The 21,776-nt window shown below is 44.9% G+C and overlaps 1 protein-coding gene across 2 annotated transcripts in view; it reads left to right on the plus strand.

The window, feature by feature from the left end:
- The window catches only part of nbr1b (NBR1 autophagy cargo receptor b), a 288,590-nt gene that overhangs the window by 129,768 nt on the left and 137,046 nt on the right, over nucleotides 1-21,776 (plus strand). For both annotated transcript variants that reach the window (XM_075454950.1, XM_075454951.1), the window contains exons 8-9: nucleotides 2,628-2,753; nucleotides 3,198-3,404. In XM_075454950.1, coding sequence (XP_075311065.1) covers nucleotides 2,628-2,753; nucleotides 3,198-3,404 — 333 coding nt within the window. The remainder of the gene's footprint in view (nucleotides 1-2,627; nucleotides 2,754-3,197; nucleotides 3,405-21,776) is intronic.

A 21,776-nucleotide genomic window follows, 5' to 3' on the forward strand; every position in this document is an offset into this window, starting at 1 on the left:
TAACTCTCAGCTACTGGGTGTGTCTGATCCCCAAAAAGGTACAGAGTCGGAATTGTCATCTCTATATTTTCACATTTTTGATCCAAAGGAACCGGATTTTCAAACCACACAGGTGTCCTGATAAATATTGGTTTCATATTTGCGTGTGGAAACCAAGATAAAACGCATGTGACATTGCATTTAGCAGTAGTGTTACCTACGTGAGTTCCACTGTCATTAGTAAATCCACCACTCGTAAAGCATTCAAACTCACTATCGTAGTCTACTCTATAATCAGTGGGAGGCCCATCCTGAGTTGTACTAAGATTAAATTCAGCACTGGAAGACTCCAACTTGTGGCCCTTCCCTTTCTCGAAAAAATTATGTTTCTTTGCCCCAAACATCAGTCTGCACTTAATAGCACACATGAAGCTTAAACAATGACCATTTATCCTTTTAAGGTGTAAACCTACCTTCTCTGCACTCCCGTTGCTGGACCGCAGTTACTGGGCTTGGTTGTCTTTGGGACAGGGACCACAACAGACTTCTTAAAGCAGGTGGGAATTACACACTGTGAGAGGGAGAGGTTGAATATCGTTGTAAACACCGGTGCAAGCTGTTCAGCGCAGGCTTTGAGGACTCGACCGCTGATGCCGTCGGGCCCCGCTGCCGTCCTGGTGTTCACCCTTCTAAACATCCTCCTCACCTCCAGCTCTGTCACAGTGAGCGCCTCCTCTCCTCCGGCTGGGAGCACAGCTTCTTCTAAGCGTGCGAAGAAGTTGTTGAGCTCATCAGCCAGCGAAGCGTCGGCTCTCATTGTGGTTGGGTGTGTTACTCTGTAGTCCGTGATAGTGCGTAGTCCCTGTCACACCGCCCTGGTGTTGCTCCCCTCCATCTGCAGCTCCAGTCTCTTGGCGTAGCTGCGTTTAGCCTCGTTCACCGTTCTCCGGACAGCGTAGGTGGCTGCCCTGTATGGTGTCATGTTTCCAGAGACGAGTCCAGAGTTGGAGGCAGCAGTGCGGGCCCTCAGCGCGTCGCGGACGGTTTTATCCACCCACGGCTTCTGATTTGGAAAAGTTCTGATGGTGGCTATTGGTGTTGTGTCTTCCACCATTTTCCTAATAAATCCCACAACTGCTTCTGTGAACTCGTTTGATGTCACCGCCCGAACTGCGCTGGAACATCTCCCAGTCCGCTGAATCCAGTGCACCCCTCAGAGCAGCTTATGACTGATCAGTCCACAGTGTCACTTCTCTGACTGCAGGAGACTCCTGCTTCAGCCGGGACAGTTGATGTGCTGTTTAAACTCCGGTATCACCTTCCTCAGGTTGGCATTGTTAAAGTCCCCGGCCACGATGAGGGCTGCATCAGGCTGGTTAGCCGGATAGGTGGAGATATCCTCATGTAGCTCGGTGAGGGTAGTGTCCGTGTTTGCCTGAGGTGGGATGTAAACGGCGCTGATGATGACCGAGGTAAACTCACGGGGCAGGTAGAAAGGATGGCACTGGATGGTCAGGAGCTCCAGGTCAGGGGAACAGTAGTTTCTGAGAGACTGAACGTTCCTGTTGTCACACCAGTTGTTGTTCACCATTAGACGCACACCACCTCCTCTTGATTTACCAGACTCACTCGTTCTGTCCCTGCGGTGAACTGTGAAGAACTCCGCTGGTTTAACGGTATGGTCTGGGATCAGGGGGGTCAGTCATGTCTCGGTGAGAAAGATGACGTTACAGTCCTGTATATCCCTCTGAAACTTTATTCTGGCCCTGAGTTCGTTGAGCTTGTTTTCCAGTGACTGGACATTGGCGAGGAGAATGCTGGGCAGAGGCGAATGGTGTGCTCTGCGTCTCAGTCTGTTCCTAACGCCGGCTCGTTTCCCTCGGGGCCTCCTCAATGACCTGTGGCCTGTGTGTCCATTGTTGTTATTGTTGTCGTGGGCGACCGTTGAATGTCGCCGGGGCATGTCGGCTCCGGTTTTAGGTTGATGGGAGCACAGTTTGGGTACTGTGTTCCTAAATGAAGCAGGGTCTGTCTGTCGTATGTGTTACGACCTAGTACAGGAGCACTTAACAAATTAAGAATAACACAAAAAACGATGAGATATAAACAAACGTTGGGAGCAGGTACGACGGCACCCAACCTTACTGGCGCCATCTTCGAATCATTCCAGTCTAAAATATCACTTAAAGGCAAAACACTCAAGTGTGTTTGCACAACAAATGTTATGGCACTTTCATTCATATGGCAGCACATTTAAAATAGAACTAAATGCTAAAAGCTATACACTACTTTTGAATTAATTTTTGGATTTTGCGTACAAAAACGATTAATCGTGATTAATCAGGGAAATCATGTGTTTAATTAGATTAAAATGTAAAAGCCCTAATGTAAATATAAGTGTCTGCAGTTTTGTAAAAACAAACATAATAGTTGCACAGATGGATTCTACATTAAATCTATACATTCAGAGGCTACTGATCTTTACATCGTAGATTCAAGTGACAACGATGGATAAATAAAAAGTGAAAGCTACATAAACAATAAATGACTTGGTCTGGAGAACTTGAAAGGCTTTCATGTTAATGTGTGCTTAAGATGAAACCTCTTTGTATCTTCTTTTCATATACCTCCTCTGTCTCTGTCTCCAGTGTGTGTACTTCCTGTACTCTGTGTGAGCCATGCAGCTTCTCTCATGATCCCAGTCACAACCTGGTGAGAGCCAGGACTCCACTGTCCATCCCAGAACATGGATCACCAGCCCCAGACCACAGCAGGTTTGACAGCAACACAGTGTTACTAATACTTTGATATAATTTCCTGTTCACTTCTTCTCAAATATTTTATATTATTTCAGAATATTTCAGAATTATTTCAGTGGAATTATCTATAGTCCAGGATCTTTTTTATGAATGTTTTGACACAAAGGGGCAGGGCTACATGCAGATATATTGATAAATTATCTTATTACATTAGCATTTAGATTTACTGAAAATGTGACTTGATATACAAATATAAGAAAAAAAAAACTGTTATTATGACATGAAAAGGGATCATTTGACTGTGTTACTCAATGAATCCTGCCAATAGTTGTTCCCTATAGATCTTTGTACAAAATTTAGCTTCCTGCCTTTCTAGCAGGAAATATCAAGTTGTAGTATGTGCTTTTGACCATTGTTATGTTGCTGTCTTTTGGGCTGTAACTGTCCATTGCTGTGCAGATTCTACAGACGAGGTGATCGCAGTTTCCGGAAGGCGGAGAAACAGCGGCTAAAGGCAGAAAAGCGCTTGCTGAAGGCTGAGGTCAAAGAAATCCGAAAACAGCTGAGGATGGAGAGGCGGGGCATACAGTGGAGCTCCTCCCACACAGATGGAAGCTCATCCCCTGTCCTTCTGCAGCCTCGCGCCACCCAGCACCACAGCCCCGAGTAGGTTACTAACAAAAGTAGTCAAGTGTGTACAAACTCAAAGAATTCAGCATGTCATTTCTTTGAGGTGCTCTTTGGATGGGGTAGAACAAAAAAACGCGCTCTTTTAAAAGATTATTTAAAATGCCTTCATTTTCATGGCATAGTCATAGAGACTTATAAAACACCAACGTTTCAGCTTACTAGCCTTCTCCAGGAAGTCAAACAAATACTGGAGCCTAAAGTGCTTTTGTGGTGGAAATTCCACCATTCCACAAATAGAAATCCTCCACCTGCAATGACATTTACCATCAGTAGTAACCCTCCTCACATAGGACCCTGAAAAAACAAAAAAATGGATGCATCAATACAACAGCAGATGGCATCATATGACTCACAACAATAATCAATAAGGAACATCAAAATGAATAATCCCTGTAATTATAAAGAAGGAAAAGCATTACGATACCAAACCAGTATGATATGGGTTTACAAAAATGCGGTCAAATCTAACTCTTCATTCAGGCCTGGATATTTTGTGGCCTGCAATTTGAATCTTTCAGAAGCCTCCCTTTGGTTGAGTTTCCTTTGCCTATCACCTTTTCTAATAGAAAGAGGAATATGACCAATTCCAAAGACTTGTAATATAGATGGATCACTATTATGGCCAAGTGTCTGGCCATTGTATAGTTACCTGCCTAGTGCATATTACATATTTATGTTCTGCTAATTTGTCCTGTAGAGATCTTTGAGTCCTACCAATGAAAGGAAAACTTGACAAGATGACAAGGGAAGTTCTCCAGTTCATGAATTGACTGGTGTTGAATTTGATAAATGTTAAGGTTGTTGCAACAATTTTTGTAGTGAATTACCTCTTTGGTTTTTGACCCAATGCTGGTTGTTTGGCAGAGGATAACTGTAGATTAATTAATCCTCTGGAGTAGAGCATCTCCTAAAGCTAATTAACGGTCATTCAGAAAAAAATCTGAATCAATGTTGTGTCACTCTGAAGAATACCCCAATTCCTGTTAATTATCTGTCTAATCTTTTCTGCCTCTGTACTGTAGATCGTCACAAATGCAGATCTGTTATTCATCTGTTTGGGAGAATTCATTTTTTGTCAGTAAACTTTGTCTGTTCAGATGTTTGGCATTGGTATATCATGTACAAACAGCTATGTTTTTATATCTCTGTTCTTCAAAACGTGACGTAACTTCCTCAGACCTGGCCTAAATCTCCTTTTCCTGGTCACAAATTCTTTTGACTTGTTTGAACTGTCTAAAACACACATTCTCTTTAAGGCTCTTAGGATGGAAGCTACTTGTATGAAGGGTGGTATTTCTGTCTGTTGGTTTTCTATATAAGATGTTCTGTAATGTATGTAGGATCCCCTGACAAGCATTATAGATGGTAAGATCTAAAAAAATGTATGCTGTTGTAGCGTTCTCACTATTGAATCAAATAAACCTCGATGATTGGGCACCATTCCTTCTAAAGAAGGAAAATCTTTAATTATATTAAATCAGTCTCACAGTGCTACTTCATGAGTTCTCGCTTGAATTGACAGAAATTACATAAAGAAGCATTCAACAATGACTTGTTAAATAAATAAATATGGACTATTTATTGAAAGATCTAACCAAAAACATGAACCTCAAAGGACAAACAGGAGAGATGCATGGACTATGTACGGTGGTATAGGGAACACTTTATGGTTTGGAAAGGGGCAAGAGAATGGAGAAGTGTACCGAATTGCTAAAGTTAGGTCTTAATTTTAGTCACTATTTACAGTTAACCCCTTAACAGTCGGGCTATTTTTGCCTGCAACTCCTAAAAAAAGCATACCCAAAAGCTGTTCCTGAACCACTTGGAGTAGTGGGCTGGTTGAGGTCTCTTTTGAAAGAGAATGCTCTGAATTTTCACCAACAATAGTCAGAATCTCTGTAAGTGCTCCTGTCACAGAGTGATATGAGCTTGAATACAGTGAAAGAGATGGAATTTTATGTCTTCCCAAATGTGTGTCTTAAAAGAGACTTTAGTATAGGGCTGCGGACTGAAAAACACAATGGGACTACAGCCTGAAGTCTTACCTAGTCCCATTTCAAATATGACCGTAATACAGCAAAAAATTAGTATTTTGTACAGGTTTTTCTAAGGATAGGACCAGGCATGCCAAAGCTGTCAAAACTGAGCTATTTGGAGAGCCTTGGGAAAAAGGCTGCCATTCCTGAATGCTTCAACATGCAGTCATGATCCTGGGCTCTAATGAAAGGTTACACTTGGGACTGTTTTATCCCTTATCCAGATCCTCTGTCAGTATTACTGACAAAGAGTAACAGAAGCACAAACACATTTGGTCTATAACCAGTGTCATGTCTGTTAGTTTTGGTTATTTTTTTAGGTCCTGTTTAGTTTTTAGTTTTTCCATGTTTTACAGTTTGGTCATGTTTTATGTTTCTGTCATGTCTTAGTTTTGTTAAGTTTCAAGTTTAAGTTTAGTTTTTGCCATGTTTCGTTTGCCCTGCCATCAGCTTCAGTCACATCACCTGTGTTTTCCCCCACAGCTGCACTCACTCACCAGTCACTGCCTCAGTATTTAGTTTCCAGGTTTAACCCATGCATCAGTGCCAGATCCTCACCGTCACCGTTATTCATGTCATGTCAAGTTTTTAAAAGTCAGGTCATGTTTTTTCATAGTTCCAGTCAGGTTTTGTTTTTTGATAGTTTTAATAGTTTAGTTTTTGTATTCCGGCTCAGCCGTGCCTTTTGTTGAATTTTTGGAATAAATCACGTTTTGTTTTGGAAATATCTGCATCCGTGTCCTACCTTCTCCACGCACCAAACGTAACAGAATGATCTGGCCGTACCATGGACGCGGCAGATATTGAGGCTTTTTGGGAGTTGGACGGTACCCTGTACTGCATGGGGCTGGAGACAAGCTCGTGGAGGAAACTGGAAGTAACAAACGACATTCTGGACAACTTTGTGCAGAAGCCACTTCGACGCACACCTGGGAGGAGGCATGGAAATTTTCAGCATGGAGCCGACAAAAGTAGGCGCGCTGTACACCTCGTCTCTCTGGTCTTCCCATCTCTAGCGTCACAGCCTCCAGAGCTGCACCCCCCAGAGCTGCTGAATCCAGCTGCGCCAGTCCCTGATTCAGAGGGGGTCCCGGGGGGGCTCGTCGCCGGATGTCTGGCCGTCTGTCAGTCCGCCGCCTGGTTCCACGTCGCCGGATGTCTGGCCGTCCATTAGTCCGCCGCCTGGTTCCACGTCGCCGGATGTCTGGCCGTCCGTTAGTCCGTCCCTGGTTCCACGTCGCCGGATTTCTGGCCGTCCGTCAGACCGTCTCCAGCTCCTGGTCCCTCGTCCCCGGATGTCTGGCCGTCCACCAGACCGGTTCCAGGTTCCCACGTCGCCGGTCGTCGGCCTGTCCGCCATATCGGCACCAGTTCCGCCTACAGCCAAGTCACAGCTAAGTTTTTGGACGCTTTCTTTTTTGAACTCTTGTACTGGTTTTTGATTGGTCCCTCCTTCCAAGCTCCCACCCAGGTTTTGGGATGTCTGGGATCCATCCCTTGAGGGGAGGGCTCTGTCATGTCTGTTAGTTTTGGTTATGTTTTTAAGTTCCTGTTTAGTTTTTAGTTTTTCCATGTTCTACAATTTGGTCATGTTTTAAATTTCTGTCGTGTCTTAGTTTTGTTAAGTTTCAAGTTCCAGTTTAGTTTTTGCCATGTTTTGTTTGCCCTGCCATCACCTTGACTCGCATCACCTGTTTTTCCCCACAGCTGGACTCACTCACCAGCCACTGTCTCAGTATTTACAGTGCACAGTGAAAATGAGTACACCCCTGTTGAAAAGTAACATTTTGAACAATATTTTAATACACACACAAGTTATTCCCAAAACGTGCATAGAGTAAGTTTAATACAACATCTGTTCAGCTTACAACAGAAAAGAAAGGTCAATAATATAACTTAAATGACATATTTGTCCATTTTTGTGAAATTATGCTGGTGCAAAAGTGAGTACACCCCTATGTTAAACCCATCGAAAGCAAATTTGTTCATCTTGGTGTCATCAGATCACAGGACATGGTTCCAGCAATCCATATCCTTAGTTTGTTTGTCTCTGATGAGACAATGATAAACAAATTTGCTTTAGATGGTGTCAAGCCTGTGTGGTGGTAAAAAGTGATTTGTACAAAGAAAAGTGCCCCATGCTTAAAGTCAAGCATAGTAGTGGGAGTGACATGGTTTGGGGCTGTATGGATGCCATCAACAGTAGGAAGCTGAATTTCACCAAAAGAAACATGCTTGTCAACATGTACTGTGACTACTGAAGCAGATCATGATACTCTCCATAGGATTTCAGTCAAATCTCACACACGTCTCTTTTAGCCTGGTGCAGACTCAAAATGTAAAATTTCAATGTAAGGCAAGGATGAAACGCACAACGATGACCTCCCTTTTAATGCCTTTTCATTTCATGACATTTCGGGCCAACACGGCCCATTCTCAGGGAGTTTAACATAGGGGTGTACTCACTTTTGCACCAGCATAATTTCACAAAAATGGACAAATATGTCATTTAAGTTATATTATTGATCTTTCTTTTCTGTTATAAGCTGAACAGATGTTGTATTAAACTTACTCTATGCACGTTTTGGGAATAACTTGTGTGTGTATTAAAATATTGTTCAAAATGTTACTTTTCAACAGGGGTGTACTCATTTTCACTGTGCATTGTAGTTTCCAGGTTTCTCATGAATCAGTGTCAGATCTGTCCATGTTTTTTTTTTTTTTTTTCATGGTTCTTCTCAGGTTTTGTTTTTTGATAGTTTTCATAGTTTAGCTTTTGTATTCCAGCTCAGCCGTGCCTTTTGTTGAATTTTTGGAATAAATCAAGTTTTGTTTTGGAAATATCTGGATCCGTGTCCTACCTTCTCCACGACACGCCTGACAACCAGAACTTTATGCATACAATAAAAGTCCAAACAGATAGTCTAAATGCAATTAGTTTATATACATAAATAATGACATGGCAAACCACATTTAACAGTATTTACAATTCGTATGAACATTATTTGCTGTTGGCAACATGCTAATCATTGTAGCGGTCTCTGCCTGGCACAAAGCAGAGAGGCACAGGAGTCTTGGTCTGGCTGTGTCTGCACCTCAAGCATCCAGCTGTGCTGCGTCCTGATGTGTGCACAGGTTTGTGATGACTGGCAAGAAATGGCCCAGATTCAGCTGAGGTGCTACCCTGCCTCTAAGGTCTCCCTGAATGCCTTCTGGTGCAAAGGAACCTCACCTCTGTTTCTTTGTGCAAGATGCACTCACAAAAGCAATGTCCATGAAGTGGTAGAAGACCTTGTTGTATCCTACAAGGCAATCTGATAGGTCAACTCCCCCCATGTACCTAAAAGGGCAGTTGGAAAAACAAAAAAGAAAAATTGTACCAAAATATGTCCAGCACACAAATTATTACATTTCAAAAGGCAGAATATACCCCCCCATTCTATCTCGACCTCATGCTTTTTACCTTTTCCAGGAGAGGGGTGATGAGGCTCCTCTAAACTTTTGTTTTGTTCTGTTTTTAGAGAAAGCAGCACGTGGGATCCCCTCCTCTGTTCTATTATGTAAAACAAAAATGTGTTTTATAATACAAGAAAGACTGAGCTGTGTTTATAATAATTGACACTACTTTTAGCTCTTTTTCAACGTTTGCTTTATTGATGAGAATGCTGCTGAGTGATAACGCTGAGCCCACAATTTCCTTCGGAAACAATAAAGTATCTATCTATAACTATCCTAATATTAAGTAAAATAACAAAATCTAAATAATACTCACTTGTGGACGGCAACGTTTCCCTCTTCAGGTGCTTCGTCCAGTCATTATTACTGTCCTTCTCTGATGTTCTCCCCGTGTATGCGTGGGTTCTCTCCGGGTACTCCGGCTTCCTCCCACTGTCCAAAAACATGCCTGTTAGGTTAACTGGTGTATCTAAAATTGTCATTAGGAGTGAGTGTGAGCGAGTGTGGTCGTTTGTCTCTGTGTGGCCCTGTGATGGACTGGCGGCCTGTCCAGGGTGTACCCCGCCTCTCACCCGATGATAGCTGGGATAGGCTCCGGCCCCCCCACGACCCGACCGATGGATTTGGCGGGTATAGAAAATGGATGGATGGCAGAAGAGACCACCCCTCAACCTGTATACCATTGTTTTCAGAATTTCATTAGCTATAGCTAAAATAGCTATTAGCTAAAATCCGCCGCAACTTGTTCGAGCCACACACATAAGAATAGGTGCAGATACTTTTGATGCATCAGTGAGTAATTGACTATTGTGCCCCAGCAGAAGGGGTAAATAGTCATCTATTGGAACAAGTAAGATGTCATTCAAAAGTTTACGGACCAGAGCTGTTTCGGTATCATGTTGGGGCTAATGCATGCATGCTAACTGAAGTTATGATCAAGAATGTGCGGAAAAATATGCATCTGACGGAAATTCTGAAAGTTTTCCGCCACAGACTTTGTGTCTTGGGTGAAATACTTGTTGTAGACTAACTATTTTACTGGAGTACATTATCTGGACCCTTGCCAACGTAACAGGACCGTTTTTGTTGGAGTTGTATCTTTTCTTAGAATACTGTGAGGCTTTATAGGACTGACACATTTTTGTATTTGTGACTGGTTTTACATAAGTGTTTATTGAGTCCACAGTTCTGATTGTATCCTGGATTGCCATATATCATTGCAATCACAAGACCCTTAGCTTTCCAACGGTATATAACATATTTAGATACATATAAAGGGGGGCTGAGGAAAACCCCAGATTTGCCCTGAAGTATGCAACGGCCCGCCGGCGGGACATAAAAATGTTAAGGGTTAAAGGCTAACAACTTTGGGGTCATTTATCATTTTTAACAGTGAATTCTCCCAACACCACCGTTCCGTCTAAAAAGGAGAAGAAGGTGGCAGACCTTACTTTGGTTTGCACTTAGCCCAGTTAGTCAGCTGTGAACACACCAGGTGGATGGCCAACGGTATCCAAGTGGGTCTCTCTCGGGTCAGCTGTCTCTGGGCCTTTCTTGGTAGACAGCTGGTTCTGGATGACTTTCAGTGAACTTTCAAGGTGCCTGGGAAGTTGTGAAAGGTCTCTCTTCTCCACCGGGGACTTCTCGTTGCCCAGGAGACGGAAGGTTGATATTGAGACTTCACCGTCAAAAATGATACAAATATGTTCACCTGAGTGTTGGAGTTGGCTTGCTTCCTTGGTCAAATAACCAACTCTGGTGAGGTGAACTCCAATTTACAAAGGTATTAACAAAAAGTTTACAAGCTTACGCTGGCTTTCTTTATAGGAAAAACTATTACTGTGTGATAACTTATGCAACTGCGTGTTGCTGAGGTTAAAACGTGCGACAAAAAACAAGACATGGAGACGAAATAAAACGACAGACAAACAGGAAAAAAAGTACATCTTTCTATTATTACATTTTGCTTTCTATTTTATTTTCTCTTTCTGATTTCTTCTGGCAGTTTTCCAAATTTGATTCACGGAGGCAGCGAATGATGCAGGCTTGCGCTCCACTTTCAGCCAATAATATGCATGAAACCGTGATGGCGTTTGCCTGGGCGCGTAAAGTAGAAGAGTTAATTCTAGTATTAAGAGTCTAACAGACTTTTGTTCAGACAGTCCTTAAAACACCACACCTTGTTAAGATATAAAGGTAAAGACATGAAGTAAACATATACTATAATAAGACATAAAATAAACAACATACTTTGACTAAAATAACATAGATAACAGTTGTGGATCTTGAATACCTCTCAAATTCAGACGGATATCTGTAAAGTTACGACATTTGAATAAAGAACCAAACAATGTTATCTTCCAGTTTTAACAATGGAGCACAAAAAGAAACAACAGGCAACATCAGTTAACAGTTGCATTATTTCATATAAATTTCTGGTTACTGAATTAATTTAGGTTTAACTACTCGGTGCTACAGACCACTAGGAATCAATGTGGCTCCATTGAAAAGGTAGTCATTTTCCAAAATAAGGATTTCTTCCTTTATTATACCAAGTACGATCGTGAAAAAGGTATCAAAATGCAGCTTGTGATATCACTGAAAACCTGTAAAAATGTATCGAACACATTTAACACAGTTTTAAAATTCTAACTGAGAGGGAAAGTGAATAAAATAGTTGGTAGAGGTGTGAGAGATCTGTTTCTTGTCTTGTTAGATAAAAGGCAGATAGGTGTCACATTTGATATACATGTGTCCAAATAAGGGGAAGACACATTTAGTCTGGTTTCTCCCTTAAAAGGGGTTCCTTTGTTTGTTCACGAGAAGCTTTTAACTAGCTATTATTTTAATGTCCTCCAGATAAGTTATGGGACAGATCTGGTGAGAGAGACCCCAAATCATCTCCAAAAGAAAAAGGCTATTGTAAATAAGTCTTATTGGAGTGGAAATCCCATCTGTGTCTTTGAATCAACATTACCACACAGGAATGTTGATAGGGGCCTCCTAAAGATTATGTTCCATATTAAATCCACACTTGAATTTACTATACTGTTCTTATTATAATCAAGAGTCAGCTTGATATTTGGATTGCTATTCAAAAAAAGCATAAAAGCCTGAAATTCATTCCCTGATCCAGACCACGACAATCAGATCTCGTCAATATACCGTCCCCACCAAAACAGTGTTTTCCCAAAACCTTTTTTTTTCCATTATAGAACAGAAAACGCTCTTCCCATTTACCTAGATATAGATCTGCATATGAGGTACTATAATAAGCTCCAGTAGCACAACCTTTTATTTGTTTAAACGCTTTATCTGATCAAATAAAAACATTATTTTTTTTCCTATTGACTAAAGACCATTTAGTCAATGTTGGTAAAAAAATCAATTGGAGGCATCTCAGACCCTGTTCATGATCCATGGTAGTGTAAAGTGACTTAACATCCATAGTGGCTAGAATTGTCTCTGAGCCAATGTTTTTCAGTTGCTTAGTACATCAGTAGTATCCTGGATATTTGCAGATGGTGAGGACAAAAAAGGTTAAGCAAAGCAGTCATCATATTTTGACAATAGTTCAAGAAGACTTTTATTGCCTGATATCACTGCTCTTCCGGGGGGGGAGTCTCAACACATTTCCATATCTTTGAAAGCATATAAAATGACATCATGCGTGGATTTTCATTGTATAGAAACTCTAGAATAGAATAGAATAGAATAGAAAAATACTTTATTCATCCCCCAGTGGGGAAAATTCAAAATTAGTAAAGTTGCTCAATTTTATTTCTTTAAAAAAGTTTTTTTACAATGATTTTATATTAGAACAATAACAACAATAATAATAATAATTATTATTATTATAATAATTAATAAATACATTTGAGAAAAACATCAAAGTCAGCAATTACTGTTGCAATTACAGCCTTCAGGCTGTGGGAACAAAGGACCTCCTGAAGCTCTCAGTCCTGCAGCCTCTGACTGCAGCTGCTCCTCTGTCCTGTCAGGATGCTGTGGAGAGGATGTTTCAATTCAATTCAATTCAAATTCAAAAATACTTTATTTATCCCAGAGGGAAATTAAGTGTTGATGTAGCTCAATTAAATCAAGGAGTTATTATATTATATTATTATTATTATTATATTACTATTATTATTATATATTATTTATTGTTCTCCAAAACAGAATATAATTTCCTCCTCCTCCGTTGCTCCACCACAGCACCGAGAGGGTCCAGCCTTCTGCATACAACAGAACCAGCCTTTTTCACCAGTTTGTCCAGGCACCTACAGTTTGCGTCTGTAGTGCAACTCCCCCAGCAGACAGCAGCATAGAGCAGTGCACTCTCAGTGATAGTGTGATAAAACATGCACATCATATCACTGCAGACATCGAAGGACCTAAGCCGTCTCAGGAAGAAGAGACGGCTCTGGCCCCTCCTGTACATTGCTTCTATGTTGGCAGACCACTCCAGTTTATTATCCAGCACCACCCCCAGGTATTTACAGGTCTGAACAGTCTCTATCTCCCCTCCATCAATGCAGACTGACTGGTATGGGGTTTTAGATCTCCTGAAGTCCACCACCAGCTCTTTGGTCTTGGTGGTGTTCAGGACCCAACAGTTATTTTTGGTCCAGCCATTGAAGGACTCCACAAGGTCCCTGTACTCCTTCTCTTGTCCACCATGCACACATGCCACAACCGCCGTATCATCAGAATATTCTTCTGTATGTGGCAGGACTCTGAGTTGTACCTGAAGTCCGATGTGTACAGGGTGAAAAGAAAAGGAGCCAAAACAGTACCCTGCGGTGCCCCAGTACTGCATTCCAGTGTTCCAGAAACACATCTCCCCATCCTGACATACTGTGGTCTGGCAGACAGATAGCCTATGATCCATGATGTCAGGGAGGGGGCCACACCCATACCGAGCAGCTTGTCTTTCAGTATGGGAGGCCGTATGGCAGGGGTATTCAACTAAAATTTAAAGAGGTCCAGTTAGAGAAAATTTCTTGAAGCAAAGGTCCGGAAGATCATAACGTCTAACTATTTAGTGTGATATATATTTAAGTTTAGTGTGATATATATTTAAGTAGCCAAGTAGTTGTATCAACATCTGCATGTAATCAATACCTGACGGTTAAATCAAATGAATTCAGTACAATTCAAAAACTTTTTGACAATATTTATTAATAATAATAATAATAATAATAATAATGACTTGGTTTTATATAGCGCCTTTCAAGTAACCCAAGGTCGCTTTACAAAAAGGAGATGGGGCTAGGGAATAGAGGAAAGAAGAGGGGAGGGGGTAGAAATGGGGATGGGGCCAAGGTGATTAAGGACCATAGGCCTCAGTGAATAAGTGGGATTTGATGTGCTTTTTAAACGTTTCCAGTGTGGGAGCTTGGCGGAAATGGAGAGGTAGACTGTTGCAAAGGGTGGGGGCAGCAACACAGAAGGCTCGGTCTCCAAAGGTCCGTAGTCTGGAGCGGGGAGTGACGAGCTGGTTCTTGCCAGAGGACCTCAGGGACCTTGGTTGGGAGTGTTGCTGGATGAGATCGGAGAGGTACTGGGGAGCAAGAGTGTGGAGGGATTTGTATGTGAGGAGTAGGATTTTGTAGGTGATGCGTGACTTCACTGGGAGCCAGTGAAGGTGTTTCAGTGTGGGGGTACTGTGTTGCCACCGCTTTGTGTTGGTGAGGATCCTGGCAGCCGAGTTTTGGACACGCTGTAGTCTGTCCAGTGCTTTGTTTGGAAGACCATAGAGGACACCATTACAGTAGTCCAGACGGGAGGTGATGAAGGCATGACTCAGAGTCTCTGCAACTGGGTCTGACAGTGAGGGCCGGAGTCTGCAGATGTTTTTGAGATGGAAGAAGGCGGATTTGGTGGTGCTACTGATATGAGCTTGGAGTGAGAGGTTACAGTCCAGGATAACACCCAAGTTGCGTACTTCTTGGGAGGGCCTGATGGTACAGCCATCAACATTCAGTAGGACATCCTCAACTTCCTTGGACTGAGATGGAGAGGCCACCACCATGAGCTCTGTCTTGTTGTTGTTCAGTTTGAGTAAGTTGGTGGCCATCCAAGTCTTAATGTCTCTCAAACAGTGAACTAGTGATAGGGGAGGGAGATGGGCAGATGGTGTAGTGCTAATGTAGAGCTGGGTGTCGTCAGCATAGCAATGAAAACTGAGCCCATGCTGGCGGATGATCTGGCCGAGAGGGAGCATATAGATGGTGAACAGCAGGGGGCCAAGCACTGAGCCTTGGGGCACGCCGTGGTTGACTGGAGCTGGGGTCGAGTTGGAGTCCTTGATAGCGATGTATTGCGTCCTAGTGGAGAGGTAGGAGTGAAACCAGGAGAGGGCGGAGTCAGAGAGGCCTAAATGATCATGGAGACGGTGCAGCAGGATGGTGTGGGAGACTGTGTCAAAAGCTGCAGACAGGTCTAGGAGGATGAGAAGGCTGATGAGGCCATTGTCTGCAGCTATGAGGAGGTCGTTCATGATCTTAATGAGCGCCGTCTCCGTGCTGTGGTGAGGTCGAAAGCCAGATTGGAGGGGTTCATAGAGTTCATGGTGGGACATGTGGTCTTGTAGTTGGGCAGCCACTGCTCTTTCCAGAATCTTGCTGAGGAAGGGTAGGTTGGAGATAGGGCGGTAATTTCCAGGGTCATCAGGGTCCAGGCTGGGTTTTTTGAGGGTGGGAATGACCACAGCCGTTTTAAAACTGGAGGGCACCACACCAGATGTAAGGGAGGTATTAATGATGTCAGTCATGGTAGGGCAAAGCGTGGGTAGGCAGGCTTTTACCAGTGCCGTGGGCATGGGGTCCAGTTTGCTAGAGGTGGTTTTAGCTTTTGACACAAAGTCCATGACCTGGTTGTTACTGAGTGGTGAAAATGAGGAGAGGGAGCACTGATGTGGCTGGGCAGAAGAGGTTGAGTTGCAGTCCTCCAGGTGAAAGGCAGGTGGACATGGAGCGCCTGTCTGACGGAGCTGCAGGTGAATGTCGTCCACTTTCTGCTGAAAGAAAGTTTGGAACTTGCCGCAGAGTTCAGCGGTGTCCGATGGTTGGGGTGGATCTGGAGGGCGGAGGAGGCGGTTTATAGTGGAGAAAAGCTGCTTTGGTTGATTCTGATGTTTACTGATGAGAGTGGAGTAATACAGAGTTTTTGCCCTGGAGAGACCCTCTTTGTAGTTCCCCACATGGTCTTTGTAAGCCTCTTGATGTACAACTAGTCCAGATTTTTTGTACAGTCTTTCAAGCCGACGCCCAGCTGCCTTCAGGAGGCGGAGCTCAGGAGTGAACCAAGGTGCAGGCTGGCTGAAAGTGACAGACCGAGTCTTCAGGGGGGCTACAGCATCCAGACTGCGAGAGAGAGCTGTGTTGTAGTGCTCGGTTAGGGCATCCACAGTGTGGCTGGAGGGGTGGGAGGCAAGATGTAGTGCCAACATGCTCGACAGTGCAGGTGTGGATACGCGCTTGATATTTCTGAACGTGATTGTTCGATTCACACGCAGTCTGGGTGGAGGCTCAGGTACAGAAAAGAAGATGGCATGGTGATCTGAGACAGCTAGGTCCAGGCACTGGAGATTGAGGGAAATTATGCCAGTAGTTATTGTCACGTAACATAGAACTGAACATGTATGTATGACTGCAGATAAGTATAATGTTCTCGATCATAGCAGGGGCTCCATCTGTGGTTATTGAAACCACTTGTTTTGGCTCTATTCCTCTCTTTGTTAACATCTCCTTTATGGCCAGGTAGATGTCTTCTCCTCTTGTACTGGTCTGAAGGGGAGTGACACCTAACAGGTCTTCACAGAATGCTTTCTGGACTGGTCATATTGGGCTCTGAGACCACTTATTTTCTGTGATCTCACTTCAGATTTGAGTGGGTATGTTTGTTCAAAACCTTTATGTTTTGTCTCATAATGGCATTTCACCTTGGCACTTTTTATAAGTGCCACAGTCTCTGAACATATGAGACACACTGTTTTAATGCTCCCAGTGGGAAGTATGAAAAGAAACGAGTCTGTCCATTCCGGATTAAATGCTCTATTTTCGCTGTCCACTTTTCTTTTTTTGGAGAGCTCCATTTGTTACTTAATTTCTCTACCTTTCTCCGGCTCCGTCGTCCGTTCCTCTCCCTTTCTCCGTCTCACTCCTGTTTCTCTCCCTTTGTCCATCTCACTCCTGTTTCTCAACTTTCTTCAAGTCAGTCGTCTGTATATCTCCCTTTGTTTTCTCTAACTGTATGCTATCTATCGTCTTTTCATGTGTAACTTGACACAAACTCTTTTCTGTCTGCACTGTAGGTTCGCAATGTTTACCGCCTGTAATGCACAGACTTGATTGGCTGAGTAGTATCATGTGGGATTGGTCTGTGCGTTTCCACACCAGCTAAACTGCTACTGTAAAGACTACAAAAGCTGCGTCGGTTAAAATGGAAGCGCTCCTTCAGGTTTTATCGTAACCTTCTGTTTTTGGCTGGTTAGGTCCGGGTCCGTATGGGACGGCTTTGCGGTCCGGACCTGGACCACAGTCCGCCAGTTGGTGACCTCTGCCGTATGGTTTTGAAGGCACTGGAGAATTCAAAGAACATGATTCTCACATATGAACCAGGCACATCCAGATTAGCATATGCCCGATGCAACATGTACAGAATTGCGTCTTCCACTCCTGTGTTTCTGGTAGGCAAACTGGAGGGGGTCAAGATCAGCAGCTGGACAGAGGAGGGCCAGTGGTGGAAGCAGCCACAGATGTGGAGGTACAGCTGGGCTCAGGAGGCCTGAAGGTGAAAGCTGCCGTAGAGGTGGAGGTGTAGCTTGACTCTGGAGGCCTGGTGGTGGAAGCTGCCGTAGAGGTGGAGGTACAGCTGGACAGAAGAAGCCTGTTGGTGAGAGTTGCTGCAGAGGTGGAGGTGCAGTCAGGCGGAGGAGGAGGCTTGGTGATACGAGTTGCCTATAGGTGGAAGTACAGCTGAGCAGTGGAAGCAGTATAGAGGAAGCAGCTGAAGTGGTGGGGGTGGAGCAGCAGAGATGGAAAGAGCCCTTTTATTCCTAAACAAATTCTCTGTTTCTGAATTGATCTTCTGAAGGCTCTTCTGAAGCATTCTGAAACACAGAGTTTGCGGGGATATAGGACTTCTCTTGTAACATGTCCTAAGATGTAAGACTGCACTCACTGTACACAGCTAAATGTAGTCAGACCACCTCCATCACTACAAGGATGCCCTCATCACTGCCGAATCTTCTTACTACTCCAACCTCATCAACACTGGTACAGGTAACAACGGAGTCCTCTTCTCAACTGTCAGCTGCTTGCTCCAACCGCCTAAAACCCTCCCTCCTGACACCTCCACTGATCAGTGTACTGCCTTCTTGGACTTCTTCAGCTCCAAAATCAACACTATTCACCAACAACTGGCCTCATCCTGCACCTCCCGAAACGATCCACCCTGGATGATCACCACTGGACAACCTCTCATCAGCTCCCTCTCTGACTTCACCCCAGCATCAGAACACACCATCTCGTAATACATCAATAAAGCCAAAACCACCACCTGTCAGCTTGATCCTCTTCCCACCTCGCTTGTCAAAGCCTTTCTCCCGTCCATTTCCCCCATGATCACCAACATAATTAACTCCTCCCTCACCACTGGTACTGTACCCCCCACTCTCAAACTGGCTGCCATCACACCCATCCTGAAAAAACCTGGTGCTGACCCAGCTGTCCTCAACCATTACCGGCCCATCTCCAACCTCCCCTTAAAGCTGCAGTCTGCAGGATTTGTTGTTGTCATACGTAAAGTCCTAATTTTTGGCATTTTAAGAGTTTACATGATCTATCAGAACGCTTGAAGTTGAAAACGGTGACCTCCGTAGTCGCAAAATGCAAGAAATGCTTATTTTTTAACCAAAAAATAAAAAGTTATTCAACTTCCTGTCCCGCCCCATCAAAACACATGAGAACTTGTGCACATCTACGTGCACGCCAGATGCGCGTACACGACTCCTCATTCATCAACTCACCTGTCATTTGCGATCATGGAAGACACAGTAAGTAGACTAGCCCGTAATGAAGTTCAATAGTCTAGATAAATTAGCGTTGGGACGAGCCTACCTTGTATCGCGCGTGCACAATCGGTGATTGACAGGCAGCAGAGCCCAGCTCGTAACCTGATTGGTTACCTTTTACCGGTCTGGTCTGCAATTTTGTAAACAAACCTGCTGGCTTTGGAGGGACCTAGTGGGACATATAGGGGACCTAGAGAACTAATTTTTTTGTGTATTGGGGTATTTAATGTACTACTTTCAGAATCCCCGGACAGTTCCAGGTATTATGCTTGAAAAAGAGTTGCAGACTGCAGCTTTAATCTCCAAGATATTCAAAAGGGTGGTTACAGCACAACTACAGTCCCACCTCGACACAAACAACCTCCATGAACCCTTCCAATCCGCCTTCCACCCAGAACACAGCACTGAAACAGCCCTGGTCAAAATCGCCAATGACCTCCTCCATGCAGCTGACTCCGGACTACTCACCCATCTCATCCCCCTCGACCTCAGTGCAGCGTTCAACACCATCTCCCACCTTCTGCTCCTGGACCGCCTGGCTGGCATTGGGATCACTGGTGCTGCACTCTCCTGGTTCACATCATACCTCACTGACCGCCAACAATTCGTGCAACTAAGGAACCACAAGTCTGGGTGTTTAGGTGTTTCACTGGGTGTCCTCCAGGGGTCAGTCTAGGGTCCACTTCTGTTCACCATCTACCTTCTCCCACTGGGCACACTCCTCCGTCACCATGGTGTCCATTTTCACTGCTACGCTGACGACACACAGGTCTACATCTCTTCCAAACCCACCGCTGCCATCCCTCCCACCTCCCTCATCTGCCTTGAAGACATCCGGAGCTGAATGAGCAGGAACTTCCTAAAACTATACAGCAATAAAACCGAGGCCCAGCTCATCGGCTCCAAATCCATCCTCACCAAATGACATCACAACCCAGTTCCACCCATCATCATCGACGGATTTCCTGTACCCTTTTTACCCCAAGTCAAGAGCCTCGGCGTTATTCTGGACAGCACCCTTTCATTTGCACCCCACATTCAAATTATCACCCGGACCGCTCAGCACCCAGGCTCTGGAACTCCCTCCCCCCACTCATAATACAGTCAGACTCCATCACATCATTCAAATCTCAACTTAAATCTCACCTATTCAAACTGGCATACTCCCTACAACTGGACGCTGTGCACTTCTCTGTTTTTTGTTGTTTCATGTTTTTATGCTTATATTATGTTCTTTATTTCTCAAATATTCACAGCCCAAATATTTGACGTGGGTCCCCCTCCCGACGGGCTCACCACCCGTGGTGGAGGGGCCCAGGGGATCTGGTGCAATATGAGCTGGGCGGCAGCCGAAGGCGGAGACCTTGGTGGTCTGATCCTCGGCTGCTGAAGCTGGCTTTTGGGACGGGGAACGTCACCTCTCTGTTAGGGAAGGAGCCTGAGCTGGTGTGCGAGGCTGAGCGGTTCCGGCTAGATATAGTTGGACTCACCTCGACGCATGGCTTGGGCTCCGGAACCAGTCTCCTCGAGAAGGGTTGGATTCTCTTCCACTCTGGAGTTGCCCGTGGTGAGAGGAGCAGGTGTGGGTATACTTATTGCCCCCCGGCTGTGTGCCTGTACATTGGGGTTTACCCCAGTGGACGAGAGGGTAGCCTCCCTCTGCCTTAGGGTGGGGGGACGGGTCCTGACTGTTGTTTGTGCTTATGCACCAAAGAGCAGTTCATAGTACCCACCCTTTTTGGAGTTTCCTGGAGGAGGCACTGGAGAGTGCTCCTGCAGGAGACTCCCTCGTCCTGCTGGGGGACTTCAATGCTCACGTGGGCAATGACAGTGAGACCTGGAAGGGGGTAATTGGAAGGAACGGCCCCCCCGATCTGAATCAGAGTGGTGTTTTGTTGTTGGACTTCTGTGCTCGTCACGGACTGTCCATAACGAACACCATGTTCAGGCATAAGGGTGTCCATATGTGCACTTGGCACCAGGACACCCTAGGCCGCAGCTCGATGATCGACTTTGTGGTGGTATCGTCGGACTTGCGGCCGTATGTCCTGGACACTCGGGTGAAGAGAGGGGCGGAGCTGTCAACTGATCACCACCTGGTGGTGAGTTGGCTCCGCTGGTGGGGGAGGAAACCAGTCAGACCTGTCAGGCCCAAACATATTGTTAGGGTCTGCTGGGAACGGCTGGCGGAATCCCCTGTTAGGTGGAGTTTCAACTCCCACCTCCGGCAGAGCTTCAACCATGTCCCGTGGGAGGTGGGGGACATTGAGCCCGAATGGGCCATGTTCCGTGCCTCCATTGTTGAGGCGGCTGACCGGAGCTGTGGCCGCACCAATGGTGAGGGAAGCCGTCAAGCTGAAGAAGGAGTTCAATTGGGCCTTTATGGCTCGTGGGACTCTGGAAGCAGCTGATGGGTAGAAGCGGAACGCAGCCTCTGAGTTTTTGCTGAGGCTGAGGTCCACCATCCGGCGGCTCAGGGGGGGAAGCGGTGCACCGTCAACACCATGTATGGTGACGGTGGGGCTCTGTTGACCTCAACTGGGGACGTCGTGAGTCGGTGGGGGGAATACTTCGAGGGCCTCCTCAATCCTACAGACCTTCCGACCTCAGAATCGCGTCTCTGCTTTTTGCGGACGATGTGGTTCTGTTGGCGTCATCGGACCGTGACCTTCAGCTCTCACTGGAGCGGTTCGCAGCCGAGGCTGTGAAGCAGCTGGGATGAGAATCAGCACCTCCAAATCCGAGACCATGGTCCTTGGCCGGAAAAGGGTGGAATGC

Source organism: Odontesthes bonariensis, chromosome 21, assembly GCF_027942865.1.
Source record: "Odontesthes bonariensis isolate fOdoBon6 chromosome 21, fOdoBon6.hap1, whole genome shotgun sequence".
NCBI classification, from domain to species: Eukaryota; Metazoa; Chordata; class Actinopteri; order Atheriniformes; family Atherinopsidae; genus Odontesthes; species Odontesthes bonariensis.